The 22,724-nt window shown below is 36.2% G+C and overlaps 1 protein-coding gene across 3 annotated transcripts in view; it reads left to right on the top strand.

The window, feature by feature from the left end:
- LOC127520031 (protein shisa-5-like) overlaps positions 1-22,724 on the top strand; it is a 30,483-nt gene that overhangs the window by 2,899 nt on the left and 4,860 nt on the right. For 2 of the 3 annotated variants that reach the window (XM_051907777.1, XM_051907776.1), the window contains one exon: positions 260-384. In XM_051907777.1, the coding sequence (XP_051763737.1) occupies positions 260-384 (125 nt within the window). Of the gene's footprint in view, positions 1-259; positions 385-19,367; positions 19,707-22,352; positions 22,513-22,724 lie in introns of those variants that run through there. The other variant, XM_051907778.1, reaches the window with a different exon arrangement.

The raw sequence follows: 22,724 nt of genomic DNA, 5'->3' as shown, positions 1-22,724 counted from the left end.
GAATGAGCTTTTGACACTTCAAAATCTTTAAAATACCTTTATATGTAGCAAAATATAATTAAAACCTTTTGGATTCAATAAAAGAGATCTAGTTGTACTACCTTACATACTTTGTATGTCATATCTTTGTTTTTTATTATTATTAAGGCCTTTGGACAAAAAAAATGACCCGTCATGTTACTGACCCAAATAAGATATTATAGATAAATATACTAGAACATGATAAAGAGTGTTTAATGCTTGTTGCTTTATATTATAGCAAAAACAGCAGTATTGGCGTCATTGTTTCAGCAATAGTGGGGCTTGTGATCCTCATCATTATGTTCATCGTCTGCTGCTGCTGCCCCTGCTGCTGTATCTATAAAATGTGCAGAAAACCCAGACGTAAGTGTTTTAGTGTCAACAAAACGTTACAATGTTACATTATTAAGGCTGGTAGTAAAAGGATAAAAATTATATATATATTTTTTTCTGTCTTTTTCCCACAGCTGTGGTAGGAACCCATGTAACGACAGTCATGAATACACAATGCATTCAGCAGCAGCCTGTCATGCAGGGAGCTCAGTATCCAGTATACCAGCCTGTGCCGACTCAACCGGGCTACGGCGGTCAGCCCATGCAGATGGGACCATATCAGGGACAGCCATACGCACCAGGACCCCCACCCCCATATCACACAGTCGGTAAGAAGACTGAGTATTAGAGCAGGGGTGCAAAACTAATTTACTGTAGTTTTGCATCCCTGTACTAGAGATTGCGTACACTAGTTGGGTAGTCACCTATGTGAATGGATCATCTCTTCCTCTAGTTACAGCACGAACTAAACATGAACGAACATCAGAATGTATGTTAAAAGATACAGCACAACTTACCGAAATCCATACCATGTCTCATGTTATCGCTCAATCAGTGTTTCAACCGCAGAAAGCCATCAATAAAACAGCTTGTAAACAGCTTATGTCACGTGATGTTATATTTACTTCAGAAAAGCCATTTAGTGACCTAAACTCATTAGTCAGGTAAAAAATGAACTCTAGAGAGGAGCATTTTGCTAAATATATGCACCATATTACATATTCATTATATATATATTAGCTGAGAGCCATGCGATATTCTAGTGATAACAGCACTCCTACCTTTTCACTGTTTGTATCACTCCGCTTGAAGCGACTGTCATGGCGGCCAAACAAATCCACTGTATTTTTTACAAATACTACACTTGTTGTACCACAAACTGTAGTTTTAAGAGTGAGTTTTTAGGTGAGAATATAGTTGTTTAGACCTGAAATATGTGACTCATATTTAATCATAGCGCATATTTTACAGTTTGTTTAGACGTTTTCGTAGATGCGAGCTCCAGGCCGTCAGCAGCCGTTCAGTGCTCGTGTACCCACCGAGAACAGCTTCATCTCGGCCAGTGCTTTGGGGATTTGCTGCTGGCTCTTATAATTGTTAAACGTGAAATATAATTCATTTTGGCTACATAAAATGGGCAATCTTTGGTCTTATTAATTACATTACTTGTTCCTGAGCAAATCGAATTGGGCTATGTTAAATTTAATAATTTAATAATAAGGATACTTAACTGTGTAGAGCGCTGCTTTTGTACGTTTGACTGAACTGTAGTGTTTATTTCCTATTGCCATTTATAATGGCTATTGTTGATAATTTAAATATTGTTGTTCAATAAATATAATTTTATATAAATAATATGTTGTATTTGATATTGAGAAAGCGCCCATTAGTGCGTAATATGGATTACATTAATACGCCATTAGATGGCGGCAAACTTTACGAGTGAATGAGTCAGTAGCAAGAGACTTTTAAATTGAAAGGGACTTTAGTAAACAAAGGACGTTGTTTTAGCGCTGTTATGGAAAATTCCTTTAACTGTAAAAAGGACAAATACAAAGATTGCTTTCCTCAGCGGACATATTCATATATATGTATAAACAGATTTTTATTATAAATATAATATTATGGATATCGACCTGAAGAATGAATGTTATATCAGACAGGTAATGCTCGCACAGGCGATCTCTGTCTCTCTCTCTCTCTCTCAATAATACTGTACATAACACAATGAGTTTCAATGGAGGGATTCAACATTTCTATGTTACTATTTCTAAAGTGATGTTTTAGAATTAATAAGCGTTGGTCAAACTCAACTTGAGATTTGAATCCGTGGCGGAAGGAAGTAGTGCTGCACAAAAGAGGGTTTTAAAGACACTCCATTGTTTTTACGACAGCCACCATTTAAATATTTCAAAAAATGAATTGGAGTAGAAACAATGTTATGTAATTATAAAGTTAGTATTATAAATTGTATTATTAGTAAAAACTTCCTTGTTTGTAATTTAAGTGTTTGTATACAAATCAGCTAATATTAACCTTCTATATACTAATGTACTACCAGCTGACTCCCTGAATTGTTTACAGCATTAGTTTTTCCTAATTTGCCATGTACTGAGCCTGATATCTATCCAAACTAATCAATATAGAATCAAACTGAATCAAAATCGAATCGAAGTAACCCACATGTTACCTAGTACTGGGCAGAGTGAGACCATGTACTGATATTTTCCTTGGAAATTATTAATTTGTGTCTTTTTCCATTTCCAGCGAGCCCTGGATATCCCGGCAGTCAGCCTGCATATGACGGAAGTCAGGCCATGTACCCCATGCAGCCGCCTGCGCAGCCCGGTACCTCTCATCTGCCCTCAGAGGCATTCAGTCAGCCGGCCTATAACCCCGCCTACATGCAGCCACCGAAGACTGTTTACTAAACCACAAGCGTCTGTCACATCAGTCACCATTAGATTGTGGAAGCTGATGCAGTTTCACACATTGTACAAGACTAGTGGATGTGTTTTAGTCAGAGTTATTTCTGTTTTAATTTCAGTCTGTCCTTTCAGTTTAGTTTTCACTCTGTTATTTGCCATTTCTTTGTAATTAATTGTGACATTTTTACTAGCGTTTTTACGAGTGAAAATTGTTTCTACACATTTTTTTTTAGTTTATTCAGTGTTTTCTACTTTCAGTATTAATTATTCTAGTATTAGTATACTAATATTGAACTGTATAATATCTTTGATAGAATTTGATATACTAAAAAGAGTAAAATCTACTTGGTAACACTTTACAATAAGGTTCATTAGTTATAACTACATTAGTTAACATGAACTAATAATGAACTGCACTACAGCATTTGTTAATCTTTTTTTTTAAGGTAATTTCAGCATTTACTAACACATTATTAAAATCAACTACGAACAGCTGTATTTTTATTAACTAACGTTAACAAAGATTAACAAATACAGTAACAAATGTATTGCTCATGGTTAGTTCATGTTGTTAATACATTAACTAATGTTTAACTAATGAACCTTATTGTAAAGTGTTACCTAAAACTTTATAAAACTAAATAACTAAATAAAACTAAAAGTTTCAGTTTTTGCAATTTTGCAATTTTGCTTTTGTATTAGTTTTCGTTAACAGCACAACGCTCACAGAAACATAAATGTCTTAGAGTTTTACATTTCAACTAGCAGGATCTGTGATTCTGTTTAAAGAAAGTGTCAACAATTTTTCTATTTTGAGTTCTTTCCTTTGAAGGTCTAAATGCAGTTGCATCTGAACAACGAGTGATGCAGAATTTCCCTAATTCTGTCATGACTCACACTGACTTTCTGTACCGAGCAGTTTAAAAGTGGGCTTGTGCTGTCAGGGTAAGAAAAGGGTTACATTTTATTAAAGCAACCTTTGTTAAAGCATTAGGAAACCACATGTTTTTTTTTTTGTTTTTTTTTTCTTGTACAGTCATTTACAGTTCCTTTTCAGATTATATTGTTACATTGTTTTTTTTTTGTTTTTTTTGAGATGATTAACTTTAGATTTTGTAAATGTTTAACTGTTGTTTTATATTTAATGTCTATATGTGTGCGAAATGTGAAAAGCTTGATGTTAGAATATTTTTTTACTGTCTCTTAAAAAAAGAGGGAAAAAAGGGAAGTTAAAGGAGGACATCAAAAACGTCAGACTCAACAAAGTCGACAACTAACAGCAAACCTGCTGGAGAAAAATACAACTAAAGATTTTTACTGCAATGTTTGGTGAAGTTACACCACTTGAATGTTTATGGCACCCCTACTGGTGAAATAAAAAAGAAATAAGAAAGAAATCTATTGCTTGTATTGTTTATAATTCATCTAATTGTAATAGAGTATTTTATGTATTTAACTCTTTTTATTTTTACATTATTAATTTACCGTGGTATTGACATACTCCAATGTAGTCCAAAACAATAGACACAAACATCAACCTTCTTGCATCCACTAGATGTTACTGTGAGGAAAACTAGTCAGGTTGTGGAGAAGTATATGGAGTCATAAAGCGTTTTTTTTACCTCATGCTCCCACAAAATCAAAGTTAAGGTCGATTCATGTTCATTGAAACATTACTAGAAAAGTTGTAGTTTTTCCCTACTTAAAGGTGAAGCGTGTAAATTTTAGCGGCATCTAGTGGCGAGGTTGCGAATTGCAGTTTCTCAGCTACAGTGGCAAACAGGACAAAGATGTCGTCGTCTGAGACAGAAGAGAGTAGCTAGTCAAGCAAACGCGCTCTGTAGAGCAGTTTGTCTATTTAGGGCTACTGTAGAAACAAGCCGGTCATGCCCCCCCCCCCCCCCCCCCCCCCCCCAAAAAAAAAAAACGACAGTATAAAATTCACTACTAACATTTGTTTCATTAAAAACAAATAAATACAGTGCATTCTAAAATTGTTCTAAAATTCTAAAAGATTTTTTTTTACTGCATTACAGTATGACTATTATTTAAACATGTTGCTTTGCAATTATATTCATTGTGAAAAGTGATACATCTGAAATTAATGTTCCATTTTATTCCAGTGGGTGGTAAAAAAAAAACCCTAATATGCAGGTGCGCATGCGCGGTAAAAATAAACGGTGCGCACCAGAAAAGATGGAGGGAAGCGCTTTTGAGTACCAACATTTTTGAGGACTGGTTCACAGGGACGTGTTTACTTACTGGATTAGGATTTTTCTCCATCTCTGGTAAGATGGCAATCATGATGATAAGTGTGTTCTTTAATTATTAGGTGTGCAACTGATCGCATTTAATCCGTGATCCCTACGGATAAGGTCCATCGACACGCATGTGATTCGCGGATTAACTGCTAAATTTAACCATCATAGAGTGAAAGTTTATCATTTTGGACGTGTTTTGTCTCGCCAATTAACACATTCAAACGATTTCAAAAGCTGAAAGGAGGCGAAAATCGGGACTTGCGAACTGTTCTCTGTGCGCACACGAAACGCAGAGAGAGAGTCAGCGCTCGAACACCGAATTAATTCCTCTTTCGCATTTACTTGCGCTTGAACGGACACATACACACAAAATTATGTCAAAATATCTGTCTCGGTAAGTATTCTCTCGGTTATGTCATAAGTGAACAGTTGAGAAAGAAACCGGATGTGTGTAAGTTATTCGGTCTGTGCTTTCCTTCTTAAAGTGACAGCAGCCTAATATTCTTGCTGTTGTCTGTGTCATTAATGTTTAGGGCTGCAAGATTAATCGGACGATTAGAAAAATAACATTGAAATCGCGCTTGAACGATTTGGCTTAGTGCGATTTAAAAGTGCGATTTTATGCGGGGCTTGTTAATGAAGTATGGCTCCAAATGCTAATCCATCTGAAAGCACTGCGACTTTGAGTCGCTTATAATGTACATTTGAAAAAGCAACACGCATCAGACATCTTTCCAGACATGAGAAGCATTTATTAACATCTTTTCCAACAAAATACAACATTTAATAACATGTTTTTACTCCAAACTCAATTCATAACAACAGTTGGGCATCCTTCTGTGATGTGGCTTCTTACACAGAATAAGGCAGTCGTGTGTTTATTAGTCATGTTCAATCAAAACGTTTTAATCTTCTGTTTATTCAGTTACAGTGATAGTATGATGCCCATAGGGATTTCCTGGAATGAAGTGTGTTATCTACATCTACGGCAGGGCATATTTGCAGTTTTTGCGCGAGAGCGCTCTCTGGCTTTCAGATGGAGAAGCATTTACTACTGATTACAGAGCCGTACAGCTCTGACAAGTTAGGGGCCATTTACACACAACGCGTATTTGCGTCTAAAAACGCGAGACGCAGCGCTCAGGAATGGTTTTTAAAAAAGCGCAGCGTAGAACCTGCTTCATGAAGCTTCGGAGCTTTACGAATCAAATCAGTGATTCGGAGCGCAAAAGTCACGTGATTTCAGCAGTTTTTGTGGTTTGATACGCGATCTGAATCACTGATTCGACTCAAAAGATTCATAACGCTCCGAAGTAGTGTTTTGAAATTGGCCATCAGTAGATATTGTTAAAAAGTCGTTATTTTGGTTTTTTTTGGTGCACAAAAAGTATTCTCGTCGCTTTATAATATTAAGGTAGAACCACTATACTCACATGAACTGATTTAAATATGTTTTTAGTACCTTTATGGATCTTGAGAGAGGAAGTACCATTGCTGTCTATGCAGGCCTCGCTGAGCCATCGGATTTAATCAAAAATGTCTTAATTTGTGTTCTGAAGATGAACGAAGGACTTACGGGTATAGAGCGACATGAGGGTGAGTAATAAATGACATTAACTTCATTTTTGGGTGAACTAACCCTTTAATTGCGATTAATTGTGCAGCCCTATTAATGTTAGTAAAATAAAATTTAAAAAAAATCATTATCATCATCTACCATGTTCGAGCGAAAAGAAGATAGTGAGTAGAGCAGTCAGGAGGAAAGTGATGAGGACAGCTTTTAGGATAAGTGTGTCACGTAAAGTGTGAGTACCAAGCAAAATCTCCAGGTGCTCCCTTGAGAACCAGACCAAAAAAGTTAAAGGGTTAGTTCACCCAAAAATGAAAATAATGTCATTTATTACTCACCCTCATGCCGTTCCACACCTGTAAGACCTTCGTTAATCTTCGGAACACAAATTGAGATATTTTTATTGAAATCCCATGGCTCCGTGAGGCCTACATAGGGAGCAATGACATTTCCTCTCTCAAGATCCATAAAGGTACTAAAAACGTATTTAAATCAGTTCATGTGAGTACAGTGGTACTCACAAAAAATCAAGAAAATTAGATTTAAACAATAAGACTAAACGTGTTGAGCTATATAACAATAATTAGTTTTCGGTCTATAAATATATCAAAACAGTTGTTCCCTTGTCTATTAAAACGTGTAATATATTAAAGCGTCTTTGGTGTTTCTATGGTTTCTACAAAATAAAACCGGAAACCAAGGCAGAACGAGGGTTAACGTGGATATGACACAATTGTAAGGCGACTCCTCACACGTCCCGGAGCCTTGGTTACAATTGCAATTTTCTCACGATTTACAAATAGTTGGAAACATTTGGGATATTGTAAGTACTCAAGTGAACAAAATATATAACACTGGCCTAGTGGTTTTTGGATATTTTACTGCAAAAATCTTACATATTGCACCTTTAAGACCCTAAAGTCCTTTTTACACAACTTCACGTCATTCCACACTCGTAGGCCTATGTTTATCTTGTGCCTGCTGGGCACAAAAGGGGATAAATTTTGAAGTCTAATAAGTGTTTAAAAACCAGGCTACATGATAAATCAGTGAACTGTAAAATAGTGATTTCTTCTGAAATAAGTAGTAAGTTAATATGTTTTTTAAATTTTAATCTAATTATTGAGGTTAAACTCAAACCTGAAATCTTATTATCAAATTGACTTTTGTAATGTTTTCTCCTGTTACTTGAGGTTTTGTCTTCCCCTCTGCTGCTCCAACCATCATTTCCCACACAGGTTGTGGTCGTTTTACTAAACTGCAGTTAGCAAAATGCATCCCCCAGATTGACGTTACTACACGCTACAACAACCATGTACTGCAAGGTGGGCCAATGCTTTGCTTGATATTTAAAGAACAAAGAATGAACAGTTCCAAGTTTTTGGTTGTGAAAGCTGTTGCGTTCACATTTATAAAGTCAATTTAAAGACATATGAGGCAAGAGAGAAGGAGCATGATGCAACATCCACCTTTTTTGTTGAGAGGTTTAGCATGGTGTCCAAGGCATGACAGGGTGGGACCAAAGAAAACTTTGTTATATAAACAAATGTTTTTAGGTTTTAAAGTCTGGTTCTACAGACAAAGTCTAGTCCCAGGCAAAACCGCATGTTTGAGCTGTCTTAACTGACATTGTAACATGCTGGTTGAGAGGAAACACACGACGAAGAAGATAATTCTCAATAAAGTCTTTACTTGAATCCAACAGGAAAGATACAGATACAGGCAGGAACGCAACACAACACAATGAACATACGAGACCCGACAATGAACTGAGGGAAGACAGGAACTTAAATACACAGACAATTAACTAAAATGACAGACAGCTGTGATGATATGGTTAATGTCCATGGTGACTGATTGTGGTGGGAAAAAGGGAACAAAGTAGCACATGTGACAGATGTAAACCAAAACAAACTGAATGTGACGGCGACCGGTGGGAGAGGGAGGCTGGGTGGGACCAGTGAATCCAATTTACTATTAAAACGTGTAATATATCAAAGCGTCTTTGGTGTTTCCATGGTTTCTACAAAATAAAACCGGAAACCGAGGCAGACCGATGGTTAACGCGGGTATGACGCAATTGACAGGCGACTCCTCGCATGTCCCGGAGCCTTGGTTAAAATTGCAATTAACAAATAGTTGGAAACATTTGGGATATTGTAAGTACTCAAGTGAACAAAATATATAACACTGGCCTAGTGGTTTTTGGATATTTTACTGCAGATAATTGACAGATAAAAGTCATACGCATTTCAAGCAACATGAGAGTGAATTGACAGATGCTTTTTATTTACTACCTACAATATGCAAGAAACTAAATTATTAATGCTACAAATGTTTTAGTTTGGAAGATACAATCAAAAACAGGGTACTCAAAATCTGCTCCACAATCTAGATAATAACGGTTCCAAATGAGGATTTTCTATGGAAGTAAAATAATGACAAATGTGTTTGAAACAAAAAGCTTGTTGAATTTCACTAATTGTAAAAAAACATAAATTGCATTAACCGTGCTTGTATTTTAATACATTGTATTTTTAGGGCTTGCATTTTTATGGGCTGAATTTCAACATGGTTGAATATTTAAGCTGTGAATATTTCAATTCAAAACATTTTCATTATTAAAAATTCAATAATCCATATTCACCTTTCAGATTTCACTTCCAAAATATTCATTCCATTTAAAAATACAACCTATAATATTCAACAGGCAATTTTTCGGTCCATTTTATTTCGCTTTGCAAATTCGCTTCCACAAATGCAGTGGTTCAAATTCGACAGAAAATTCAACATTTCACATCCAGGAACTGCAGGAATACCAGTAGAGTACTGAGCATAATCTCCATCTGCTGTTAGTCGACCTCACCAGCAGGTGGTGCAAGCGCATGTTGATGGAGAGAGAACCTGTATGTAGTGTGTAGAAGTGAATTGTAATGTCCAGTCTCCAAACTAACTGCAGATACATGGGAAAATAAATAATAAATAAATAACATTTAAATAAATAAAAATAATTAATAAAATGATAATATATAAATAACATTTTATAGATGAAATGTACTAGAACATGATAAACAGTGTTTATAATGCTTGTTGCTTCATATTTTTATTATAATCTCTCCCACAGCAAAGGCAGTGCTCTTGCCGCCATTGGTTCAGTAGTAGTGGGGACTGTGGTCATCAGCACTGTGTTGATCGTCTGCTGCTGCTGCCCCTGCTGCTGTATCTATAAAATGTGCAAAAAAACCCATACGTAAGTGTTTTAGTGTCAACAAAACGTTACAATGTTACATTATTTAGACTGGTAATAAAGTGATAAGAATTATAATTTTTCTGTCTTGTTTTTTCCCACAGCTGTGGTAGGAACCCATGTAACGACAGTCATGAATACACAATGCATTCAGCAGCAGCCTGTCATGCAGGGAGCTCAGTATCCAGCATACCAGCCTGTGCCGACTCAACCGGGCTACGGCGGTCAGCCCATGCAGACGGGACCATATCAGGGACAGCCATACGTACCAGGACCCCCACTCCCATATCACACAGTCGGTAAGAAGACTGAGTATTAGAGCAGGGGTGCAAAACCTGTAGTTTTTCAAATAAGCCTGAAGGACATAAGGTGCATTTATGGTGCATTTAGGCTGTGGCCCTCCAGGAACTGGGTTTTGCATCCCTGTTGGGTAGTCGCCTATGTGAATGGATCATCTCTTCCTCTTTTTTACGAGTTACAGCGTGAACTAAACATGAATGAACATCAGAATGTATGTTAAAAGATACAGTACAACTTACCGAAATCTGTATCATGTCTCATGTTATCGCTCAGTCAGTGTTTCAACCGTAGAAAGGCATCAATAAAACAGCTTGTAAACAGCTTATGTCACTCATTAGTAAGGTAAAAAATGAACTCTAGAGAGGAGCATTTTGCTAAATATATGCACCATATTACATATTCATTATATGTATATATATATATATATAATTTATTTTAATAGTAAATTAATTGCATATAAAATAAAAGTTTGAGTTTGCATAATATATGTGTGAGTACTGTGTGTAATTAATATGTATATATAAATACACACAAATTCATGTATATATTTAAGAGAAATATGTTATTTATGTACAAAATATTTTTATCTATATATAAATTATTTAAAAATATAAATAAATACATATACTTGTAAATATTTCTCAAATATATACATGAATGTGTTTGTATTTATATATACATAATAATTACACACAGCAAACTCAAACTTTTATTTTGTATGCGATTAATTGTTTGACAGCCCTGATTTTTACCGTTCTTCAGTTTTTATGACAGACTCCATTTAAATGTTTATATTTAAAAAAAAAAAAAATGAATTGGAGTAGAAACATAGTTATGTAATTATAAAGTTAGTATTATAATTTTATTATTAGTAAAAACTTCCTTGTTTGTAATTTAAGTGTTTGTATACAAATTAGCTAATATTAACCTTCTATATACTAATGTACTACCAGCTGACTCCCTGAATTGTTTACAGCATTAGTTTAGTTATAGTTTACAGAAAATTTGCCATGTACCGAGCCTGATATTTGTCCAAATTAATCGATATTGAATCAGACTGAATCAGAATCTAATTGAATCGCAAGCTTGTGAATCGAATCTGTCAGTTAATAAAGTTGACACTATTTTTTGTCTTTTTTTTAAAGGGTAACATGAACCACGAATATTCAAGTAACTATTGTTTTTACAAACCCGATTCCAAAAAAGTTGGGACACTGTACAAATTGTGAATAAAAAATGAATGCAATAATTTACAAATCTCATAAACTTATATTTTATTCACAATAGAATATAGATAACATATCAAATGTTGAAAGTGAGACATTTTGAAATGTCATGCCAAATATTGGCTCATTTTGGATTTCATGAGAGCTACACATTCGAAAAAAGTTGGGACAGGTAGCAATAAGAGGCCGGAAAAGTTAAATGTACATATAAGGAACAGCTGGAGGACCAATTTGCAACTTATTAGGTCAATTGGCAACATGATTGGGTATAAAAAGAGCCTCTCAGAGTGGCAGTGTCTCTCAGAAGTCAAGATGGGCAGAGGATCACCAATTCCCCCAATGCTGCGGCGAAAAATAGTGGAGCAATATCAGAAAGGAGTTTCTCAGAGAAAAATTGCAAAGAGTTTGAAGTTATCATCATCTACAGTGCATAATATCATCCAAAGATTCAGAGAATCTGGAACAATCTCTGTGCGTAAGGGTCAAGGCCGGAAAACCATACTGGATGCCCGTGATCTTCGGGCCCTTAGACGGCACTGCAGCACATACAGGAATGCTACTGTAATGGAAAACACAACATGGGCTCAGGAATACTTCCAGAAAACATTGTCGGTGAACACAATCCACCGTGCCATTCGCCGTTGCCGGCTAAAACTCTATAGGTCAAAAAAGAAGCCATATCTAAACATGATCCAGAAGCGCAGGCGTTTTCTCTGGACCAAGGCTCATTTAAAATGGACTGTGGCAAAGTGGAAAACTGTTCTGTGGTCAGACGAATCAAAATTTGAAGTTCTTTTTGGAAAACTGGGACGCCATGTCATCCGGACTAAAGAGGACAAGGACAACCCAAGTTGTTATCAGCGCTCAGTTCAGAAGCCTGCATCTCTGATGGTATGGGGTTGCATGAGTGCGTGTGGCATGGGCAGCTTACATATCTGGAAAGGCACCATCAATGCTGATATATAGGTATATCCAAGTTCTAGAACAACATATGCTCCCATCCAGACTTCGTCTCTTTCAGGGAAGACCTTGCATTTTCCAACATGACAATGCCAGACCACATACTGCATCAATTACAACATCATGGCTGCGTAGAAGAAGGATCCGGGTACTGAAATGGCCAGCCTGCAGTCCAGATCTTTCACCCATAGAAAACATGTGGCGCATCATCAAGAGGAAGATGTGACAAAGAAGACCTAAGACAGTTGAGCAACTAGAAGCCTGTATTAGACAAGAATGGGACAACATTCCTATTCCTAAACTTGAGCAACTTGTCTCCTCAGTCCCCAGACGTTTGCAGACTGTTATAAAAAGAAGAGGGGATGCCACACAATGGTAAACATGGCCTTGTCCCAACTTTTTTGAGATGTGTTGATGCCATGAAATTTAAAATCAACTTATTTTTCCCTTAAAATGATACATTTTCTCAGTTTAAACATTTGATATGTCATCTATGTTGTATTCTGAATAAAATATTGAAATTTGAAACTTCCACATCATTGCATTCCTTTTTTATTCACAATTTGTACAGTGTCCCAACTTTTTTGGAATCGGGTTTGTACAAGTAACCCACATGTTACCTAGTACTGGGCAGAGTGAGACCATGTACTGATATTTTCCTTGGAAATTATTAATTTGTGTCTTTTTCCATTTCCAGCGAGCCCTGGATATCCCAGCAGTCAGACTGCATATGACGGAAGTCAGGCCATGTTCAGCATGCAGCCGCCTGTGCAGCCCGGTACCTCTCATCTGCCCTCAGAGGCATTCAGTCAGCCGGCCTATAACCCCGCCTACATGCAGCCACCGAAGACTGTTTACTAAACCACAAGCGTCTGTCACATCAGTCACCGTTAGATTGTGGAAGCTGATGCAGTTTCACACATTGTACAAGACTAGTGGATGTGTTTTAGTCAGAGTTATTTCTGTTTTATTTTCAGTCCGTCCTTTCAGTTTAGTTTTCACTCTGTTATTTGCTATTTCTTTGTAACTAATTGTGACATTTTTACGCGTGAAAATTGTCTCTACTCATTTTTTTTTTAGTTTATTCAGTGTTTTCTACGTTCAGTATTAATTATTCTAGTATTAGTATACTAATATTGAACTGTATAATATCTTTGATAGAATTTGATATACTAAAAAGAGTAAAATCTACTTGGTAACACTTTACAATAAGGTTCATTAGTTATAACTACATTAGTTAACATGAACTAATAATGAACTGCACTACAGCATTTGTTAATCTTTTTTTTAAGGTAATTTCAGCATTTACTAACACATTATTAAAATCAACTACGAACAGCTGTATTTTTATTAACTAACGTTAACAAAGATTAACAAATACAGTAACAAATGTATTACTCATGGTTAGTTCATGTTGTTAATACATTAACTAATGTTTAACTAATGAACCTTATTGTAAAGTGTTACCTAAAACTTTATAAAACTAAATAACTAAATAAAACTAAAAGTTTCAGTTTTTGCAATTTTGCTTTTGTATTAGTTTTCGTTAACAGCACAACGCTCACAGAAACATAAATGTCTTAGAGTTTTACATTTCAGCTAGCAGGATCTGTGATTCTATTTAAAGAAAGTGTCAACAATTTTTCTATTTTGAGTTCTTTCCTTTGAAGGTCTAAATGCAGTTGCATCTGAACAACAATGAGTGATGCAGAATTTCCCTAATTCTGTCATGACTCACACTGACTTTCTGTACCGAGCAGTTTAAAAGTGGGCTTGTGCTGTCAGGGTAAGAAAAGGGTTACATTTTATTAAAGCAACCTTTGTTAAAGCATTAGGAAACCACATGTTTTTTTTGTACAGTCATTCACAGTTCCTTTTCAGATTTTATTGTTTCATGTTACATTGTGTTTTTTTTTTTTTTTTTTTTTACTTGAGATTTTGTAAATGTTTAACTGCTGTTTTGTATTTAATGTCTATATGTGTGCGAAATGTGAAAAGCTTGATGTTAGAATATTTTTTTACTGTCTCTTAAAAAAAGAGGGAAAAAAGGGAAGTTAAAGGAGGACATCAAAAACGTCAAACTCAACAAATTCGACAACTAACAGCAAACCTGCTGGAGGAAAATACACCTAAAGATTTTAGACTGTTTTTTATGTAATGTTTGGTGAATTACAACACTTGAATGTTTATGGGACCCCCTACAGATGAATTAAAAAATAAATAAGAAAGAAATCTAGTGCTTGTGTTGTTTATGATTCATCTAATTGTTCATTCATCTCAGAAATCATGTTTTAGTCTAATGCTATTTTGATAGCTTGGTACTACTGAATGAGTACAATATTAATTTACCCTTGTAATGACATACTCCAGTGTAGTCCAAAACAATAGACACAGACATCAACCTCCTTGCATCCACTAGATGTTACTGTGAAGAAAACGCTTTAGGTCTCCATAAACTTCTCCACAACCTGACTAGTTTTTTCCTTACGTAAAGGAGCATTCTGTAATTTTTAGCGGCATCTAGTGGTGAGGTTACGAATTGCAATATAGAGAAGCTACAGTAGCAAACACAGAACAAAGTTGTCGTCGACTGAGAGAGCAGTCAAACCTTTAGCATACTGCGTCTGGAATCGCATACTGTCTGGGCAGGTACATCTTTGAATATATAAATCTGTGTAGCATTGTCATGTGACCTACCACTAGGTGTGTTCGACTTAAAGCGCCGCTGGGCAGATCGATCAGTGTATGACATTAAAGCAACACAAGACCGATTAGAGAGCTCCTTTCGAATTGGTTTCAAGGTACATTAATGTCATACACCGATCGGTCAGTGCAGCATCGCTTTAAGTTGAACTGTGTTCAAAATCGCCCCCTATACCCTCATTCACTCTTCTCTACATTACTCCACTAATATAGTCCGATTGAAGAAGTGAATGAAAACGAGCGAGTGAATTGTCAATTCACTGCCATCAAAGGGTCCAATAACAGCCCTGTCCCAAATGGCACCCTAAACACTTGCAGTCTTCCTACTAGTCAATACATTTGTGATGTAACGCCACAGTGGCCCTGTCCCAAATGGCACACTTCATATGCACTTACGGTAGTGTAGTGTGTACACAAGACAGTAGTGTGTCCCATTTGTCATTTTAGGTTTCAGAAGGGAGCTTGTGAGTGCCCCCTCGTGGCTGATATGCACCCTTGAAGCGCACTTTTGCCAAGCCAGCACTGAAGCGAGCTCCGCAGCAGACATCTATCCAACAGTCAAAGCGCTATTACGTCATTAAAAAAGTGCACATCAAGGGCGCATATTGGCTACAAAGGAGGCACCCTTCTGAAACCTAAAATGACAAATGGGACATCCTACTGCAGGGGTGCCAATCCTGCTCCTGGAGATCTACTTTTCTGTAAAGTTCAGATCCACCTCTGATTAAACACAACTGAACCAGCTAACTGAGATCTTCAGGAGCACTTGATAATTGTGGCACGTGGCGGTCATTGTAAGTCTGAAGTGTAGTGTGCCAACCACACTTGCAGTGTTTGCATTTGACCACTTGCCTGCTCCCATGAAGTATTTCCCGTGTTTGCCCTAAGTGTTCAAGTGGGCATGAAGTCGAACTTTTGATTATCTGATGGGACGCACTTCTAGTGTTCTAAAAGTACAAGTAAAGAGCTTCATTTACACCTTTTGATTTATAGTAACTTTTATATGTCTTTTCAGTAGTCCCAATTTGTAACAGAACACAATTTAAATGTTGTGCTTCTAATTAAGAGATTAAAAGCAGTTGCAAACATTTTACAAAATATACACATTCATTTCTGCACCAATAAAATGTGCAACACCTTACGTTTTACTACTAAATTATTTGTAATATCTAAACCCTTGTGCATCCTTAAAGGTGCCAGGAAGAACCAAAAAGGGGGTTTCACGGCGATGCCATAGAAGAACCTTTTTTGGTTCCCTAAAGAACCGTTTTGTGAAAGGTTCTTTAAAGAACCATTTTTTTCTTGTTGCCATAAAGACCCTTTTCTGGTACTACAAAGAACTCTTTTTAAAGGTTCTACAAAGAACCACTGATGAAAAGGTTCTTTATGGCCCCATTTCTTCCAGATCAATATCCTCACATTTATCATACTATACATTTTCTTTAATAGTTCATATAATAGTTCATAAAATAATTTCAAACATTAGAAGAAAATTCAAAAGTAACAAGACTTGACAAAATACAGTATATGATCAAAATATTTATTGCATTTACAATATACATCATTGCAGTATACATCATACCTTGATACGGTGTATGTGCGTTTAATAGGGATGTGCACAAGTACTGGAGTATTCAGACTTGACCCTGTCTGAGACTCGATCACTGCAATCATCTTTTTAATGGATGATCATCAATGTCAAGTCTGAGTACTTAATGGTCAAAGTGAATTTAAAAAATATATATACTTCTCATTTTCTGATTAGTTATTGCAGCATTTTGGGTGGTACCTGAGCTCTGACTGGTTAGTGTTAGGACAGCATGTCGTCCAGACCGTCAAAATACGGACCTATCAGTACTTGAAATCAAAAATTGACAAAAATGCCCATCCTTATAAGGATATACACTATAGTATATAGTGAATACAACATGTTAATGTCAGTACCCCCCTCATCCACTACTATCCGTTGGGAACCACTGCTGGTGCTTTAAACAGTTCCCGCTTTCACAGTCCTTCTGATGAAAGGTTGGGGCTGGGTAGGATCCTGTAACAAAAAAGAAAAAGAAAATTTCGTTAGTTTCTCAGTTTTCACAGTTTTAGCACAGGTATAATGATGCGACATGACAAAAAAAAAAAAAAAACGTACAGCAGTAAGAAGAGAAACAAAATCAATGCAAGTCAAAGTGCTATCTTGCAAATTCTTTATATCTAGTGATGGGTGATTTCAAAACACTGCTTCATGAAGCTTCGAAGCTTTACGAATCTTTTGTTTTGAATCAGTGGTTCGGAGCGTGTATCAAACTGCCAAAGTCACGTGAACCATTGAAATTTCGGAACGTTTCGAAACACTTATGACGTAACGAAGCCTCATTTACTGAAATCACATGACTTTGGCAGTCTTTGACAAATGACTCTAGGGACGTCTAAGGGCGTCAGAGTAATTTTTTTAAATTGACGCACAAAGGTCTATTTGTGCGTCAATTTAGTCTGTTTTCTAAATGTCATAGATCTTACTGTGAACAGTTCATCCGTGCATATGTTTCACTTTTTATTTTAATAGCAACAGAATTTAAATTACATCTAATTTATTTGCCAGCGTGAATCATGTGATATCTGCTGTCTGGTCTCGTAGGTGGTTGATTCACTACGAGAAGTGAAAATGTCTGTCTTGACTGAACTTTCCCTCCTCCCCTGACTGCATTCGCCTACTTTCAATGCGAGGTGTTTGCCATTTTAAACGAGCCTATTCAATACTATTTGTGGATAGGTTCATTAAAAAGATTTAGGTCGAAAGAATGATTCGCTCATGAACCTGTCCCTGTGCACGCCTTCGCGAACTGTGACTGATTAATCAAAAACTGTGGCTGTGGTCAGATTAACACAAACTTATACTCTTAGTGTATTCTGACTTATAGCTTGATGCAGTGAGATCCAGGTACGTAGATGAATAGTTGATGTTTTTATTTTCTTAATGAAGAATAAATGAATAACAAATGAAGAAAAGCTGAGTAAGTAAATAATAATCAAACATTAATAATTAAGTAAAATGTTGAAATTAAACAAAGAAAATTTAAGTATAAAATTCAGAGTCTAAATCTGAAATTTATAATCTGGGATCTGAGTATAATAATGTTTGTGAAGAGAACAAAAGGGCTTTTGTAGCAGAGAGCAAGAAGAATAACAGAACAAGAGCAAGAAATATATACACAGCTAGGTCAGTGTGACGGGTCAAATGAAAAGATAGACAAAAATAGATAGACGAGGTGTGGTTTCGACACCTTCTGAACAAAGACAGCAAACTGTTTCTGGAAAAGTACAATTATGCCAGTTCTAAGAAACCAATTCTAAGTCATTCAATAGTACCAATTCTAAGAAACATTAATCATTGAAATGCGTCCAAAAACACAAGTAACTAAGATATATAACCCTAACATATGTGAACATGTAAGTACATAGTGAAAAATAACAACACTGGCCTATATGCATGTGGATACAAGTGGATATAAATCAAACAGAATGTGATATATGATTACATGATTTAAAAGATAGGAAAAATCATAAATGAATTATATGTATAAGAAAATATGAATTAAGAAAATCGTTATAAACATTGACTGTTTGGGTACACCATTTTGAGAACATTGTTAAAATGTATATTCTGTACAGTGAGTGCACAATTGTTATAGTTCATATTCTGATATTTGTTTTTCCAAGCACATTTTACCAATTCCAAACCACATCAATCTTAATAGTTATTATTAAGATTGTATTTTTTGATGAGAGGAAAAACGCATTATATTCAGATTATTGGGTAGTTTATTCGACATGTAAAATTGGCCAAAAATAAGATTTAAATGGCCCTGAAAGTCCAAAATTATGAAATGTCCATGATGCAACACTATGGACATTTTGAAATTAAGGCATGATCATCGGACAATGAAATGCTCATTGGGTCAGCAGGGTTGAGAAGAAAAGATGCATATAAACAGCAAAAGACTTAGAGAATTAAACTCACACTGCAAAGGAAATAGTGACATCTTTTCTACTGTATCTTTTAAAGTTTAAAGTTTAGGCCTGAGTGTCAGCAAACAATAATTGTGTGTCCTGAAATATACCATATAGAACATAAACATAGTGAGGTAAAATAAAATAAAATAAAAATTAAGAGATTGAGACGGCCCCAACTAGCTTTGAAAAATGGTAGCTGGTTTCCAGTTGACCTACTATCCCTACACCTGTGGACTTGTTTCGTTTTCGTTTCACATAAAAAGGCTCGCACATGGGAGGGGCATTTTATGGATGAGATTTTGTGACACAATTCCGGTCCGTTATTTAGCCAGAGATTCCCATTGTTGTTGGTCCAACATCGTCTATGCGTGTTGTTCATGGTTTTACACATGAAAACGTTCATCTTTTGTTCCGTGTTTATGGTCTAGACGTCACAGGCCTAGCAGTCTCGTGGTTTAGAGTTTAAACCATAAAGTTATCCGGAACTGGGCTTTTTTCCTTCCTTTACCCAAGGCAGGATTTCATTCCAGGGCTGTAGTCGTCTTCTCAAATTACAACATCCGCATTAAACGCTCTCTTCAAGGGGAATGGCGTCCACTGTCCCGGTTCTTCTGATCCTGTTTGCGGGAATATTCACGGCGACAGTCGGTGAGTATATAAAATACCTAACGAAAATACCTAGCGTTTAAACTTATTCTTTTCGACGGTTTGTACGGGTAAATCGATGTCTGTCAAGCTGGTCTGCCTTGACAGAAAAACACACGACATGGTATGCGGTTGCATGTCATGAACGTTCGTGATTTTAGAAGTTTAATTCTATAAATTATCGCGATGTATCTGTCAACTGACTCATGTATAATTTTATTTGTCACGTGTTACTTTCCCCGTCATTTTTTATGATTTCAAGGGGTAGTTTAGTGGTAGTTGTTTTCCATTGTTGTCTTCGCAACCATCGTCTAGTAAATAAAGATATTATTTGTAATCTGTTTAATTATCTAGTGCAGATTCTGTTTAAGTTTTGTGTTTGTTGAATGTTTGATCATTATGAAACTAAACATGTTTCCAGAGATTTGAAAACATCTAAACAGTGATGTATTTCCCTATACTTTGGGTCTAAAAGCTGGTCACAACAAGTGATGCAACACAGCTTACAGGTAAATTAGTTACTAAAAAAAAAAAAGTCATAATTTATTGACTCTCATGTTGTTCCAATGCATATTGTTTTCTTCCATGAAACACTAAAGGAGAGGTTAGGCAGAAAGTTTCTGTTGTACCGAGTCCCGATCCGATACTTGTTTTCCTAGTGCTTGCTGCACACTTCAAGTACATTAAAGTTATTAAAATCAGCCTATATTAAAATGTAGCCTATATACAGATAGTTTTTCAGGGGCTGGGGCTCAAATGTGTATATACAGTCCAAAATTTATTCGGACACCTTCAACATTTCAAACATTATCATAGTTTATTCGTTCTAGTTTAGGTCAACCAATTACCAAGCAATGTTTATTTTTGTTCAGTCTATGGTGTAAAAAGTTCGAATTAGCAAATAAAGAAAAACACTTAAGCAAAACATGGTCGGGTCAAAGTGTCTGAATAATTTTTGGTACCAAATTTTTATTAGTTTTACTGGTAGTCCACTGTATGAATAATTTTTGGGTATAATATGTCACAGTTTACTTTATTTTGCTATCCTCACTTACATAAATGAACTATAGTGTCCTGCACCCACTAGTACAAATATATCAAAAATTATATCTGGTGTCTGAATAATTTTTGGTTTGACTGTGTGTGTGTGTGTGTGTATTATATACACACACACACACTGTACAAGGAAATTGGTAGATGTAAACATCTGTTACAATGGAAGACATTGTAAACCGACTGTGTGGTCACAATTATGAATATGGGACTACTGATATAAACTTGCAGTTTATTTTTTACAATAAGCAATTGCAGCAAATAGAAAAATGTGGATTTAAAGGGTTAGTTCACCCAAAAAATGAAAATTCTGTCATTAATTACTCACCCTCGTGCCGTTTTATACCCGTAAGACCTTCGTTGATCTTCGGAACACAAATTAAGATATTTTTGTTTAAATCCGATGGCTCAGTGAGGCCTACATAGGGAGCAATGACATTTCCTCTCTCAAGATCCATAAAGGTACTAAAAACATATTTAAATCAGTTCATGTGAGTACAGTGGTTCAATATTAATATTATAAAGCGACGAGAATATTTTTGGTGCGCCAAAAAAAAAAAAAAAAAATAACGAATTATTTAGTGATGGCCGATTTCAAAACACTGCTTCAGGAAGATTCGGAGCGTAATGAATCAGCGTGTCGAATCATGATTCGGATCGCGTGTCAAACCGCCAAACTGCTGAAATCACGTGACTTTGGCGCTCCGAACTGCGGATTCGACACGCTGATTTAAACAAAAATATCTCAATTTACGTTCCGAAGATGAATGAAGGTCTTATGGGTGTGGAACGGCATGAGTGTGAGTAATAAATGACAGAATTTTCATTTTTGGGTGAACTAACCCTTTAAGGTTATAAAGCATGAAGCTCAGGGTGTCAGAATGCCAATCTGTCAGTCAAGTGCGAAGTAAGACGCAACCCATAGCAACGCATTAGGGTAACAACGTCTAAGACAGTCTGATGGCAGATAAAAATAAACCGTTAATAAATGGCTGCATCTGAAAACTTAGGCAGCTGACTTGTTGACTCTGCAGGCAGCATTTATGAACGAAGGCACCTCACGAAACCGATTTCGGACAGACTTCTAAGGCAGCATAACAGTTTAATGATCCGCAAAAAAATAGAGAAAGCTTTGGTGAAAACTAAGCAAATATTTAATTACTACAGTAATTTCTCACAAGATATGACATCAGATGTGGAAAACATTGGTCAAAAACGTACATTTAGACACAAACTGACCAGAAACCGCAACTTTGAGACGCCATCTTTCTTTTTCTAGCTCAACTGTCACAGAATGGAAAGCACAGGATTGTGGGATATCAAAGGCAGCGAAGGATACATCTATGCTGCCTTCAGAAATCGATCACATCAAGCTCAGTCAAACTCTAAAAAGACATAAAATAGTCATATTCCAAGTCTTCTGAAGGAATACAATAGCTTCAGTTGCCTCTGCCGTAGCTCTCAAATCTGCGCAGAACTACTTGGGTTTGAGCGACCTGAGGTGGAGTAAAAGATAGCAAGGTTTTCATTTGTGGGTGGTTTTCAACTATTTGGCCAATGTGTCTTATTTCTCTCATCTTTTTTTGCTTTGTTTAGCTGATGATGACTGCAAGAGCTACTTCACCAGCAATGGTGTTCTTAAGCCGTCCATTGATTGCAGCTTTTTATCATTCTGCTGTGGGACGTGTGATGACCGATACTGCTGCTCCAATCCACTGAAGAAGTTATCCGAGGATGAACAAGACGACTGTTTTTTGTGAGCAGTTTTATTTGTCTCATGAAAAATAATGGCTTTCGTAGTTTTATACTGACATCACCAGCTGCATATTTACAACCCTTTCTGTGCCGCTAGCTTCACCAAACAAGGTTTTGAAAATAATTACTTCCCAAACAATCCCTAATTTTGTTTGGTCAGATAAAGATAGTTGGATAGTCATGCCATCGACTGAGTCTATATTGTTGCCACAG

This window comes from Ctenopharyngodon idella, chromosome 10, assembly GCF_019924925.1.
Source record: "Ctenopharyngodon idella isolate HZGC_01 chromosome 10, HZGC01, whole genome shotgun sequence".
Classification (NCBI taxonomy): Eukaryota; Metazoa; Chordata; class Actinopteri; order Cypriniformes; family Xenocyprididae; genus Ctenopharyngodon; species Ctenopharyngodon idella.
Note: the sequence above shows the minus strand (reverse complement) of the source record. Positions and strands in the feature narration are given on the sequence as shown.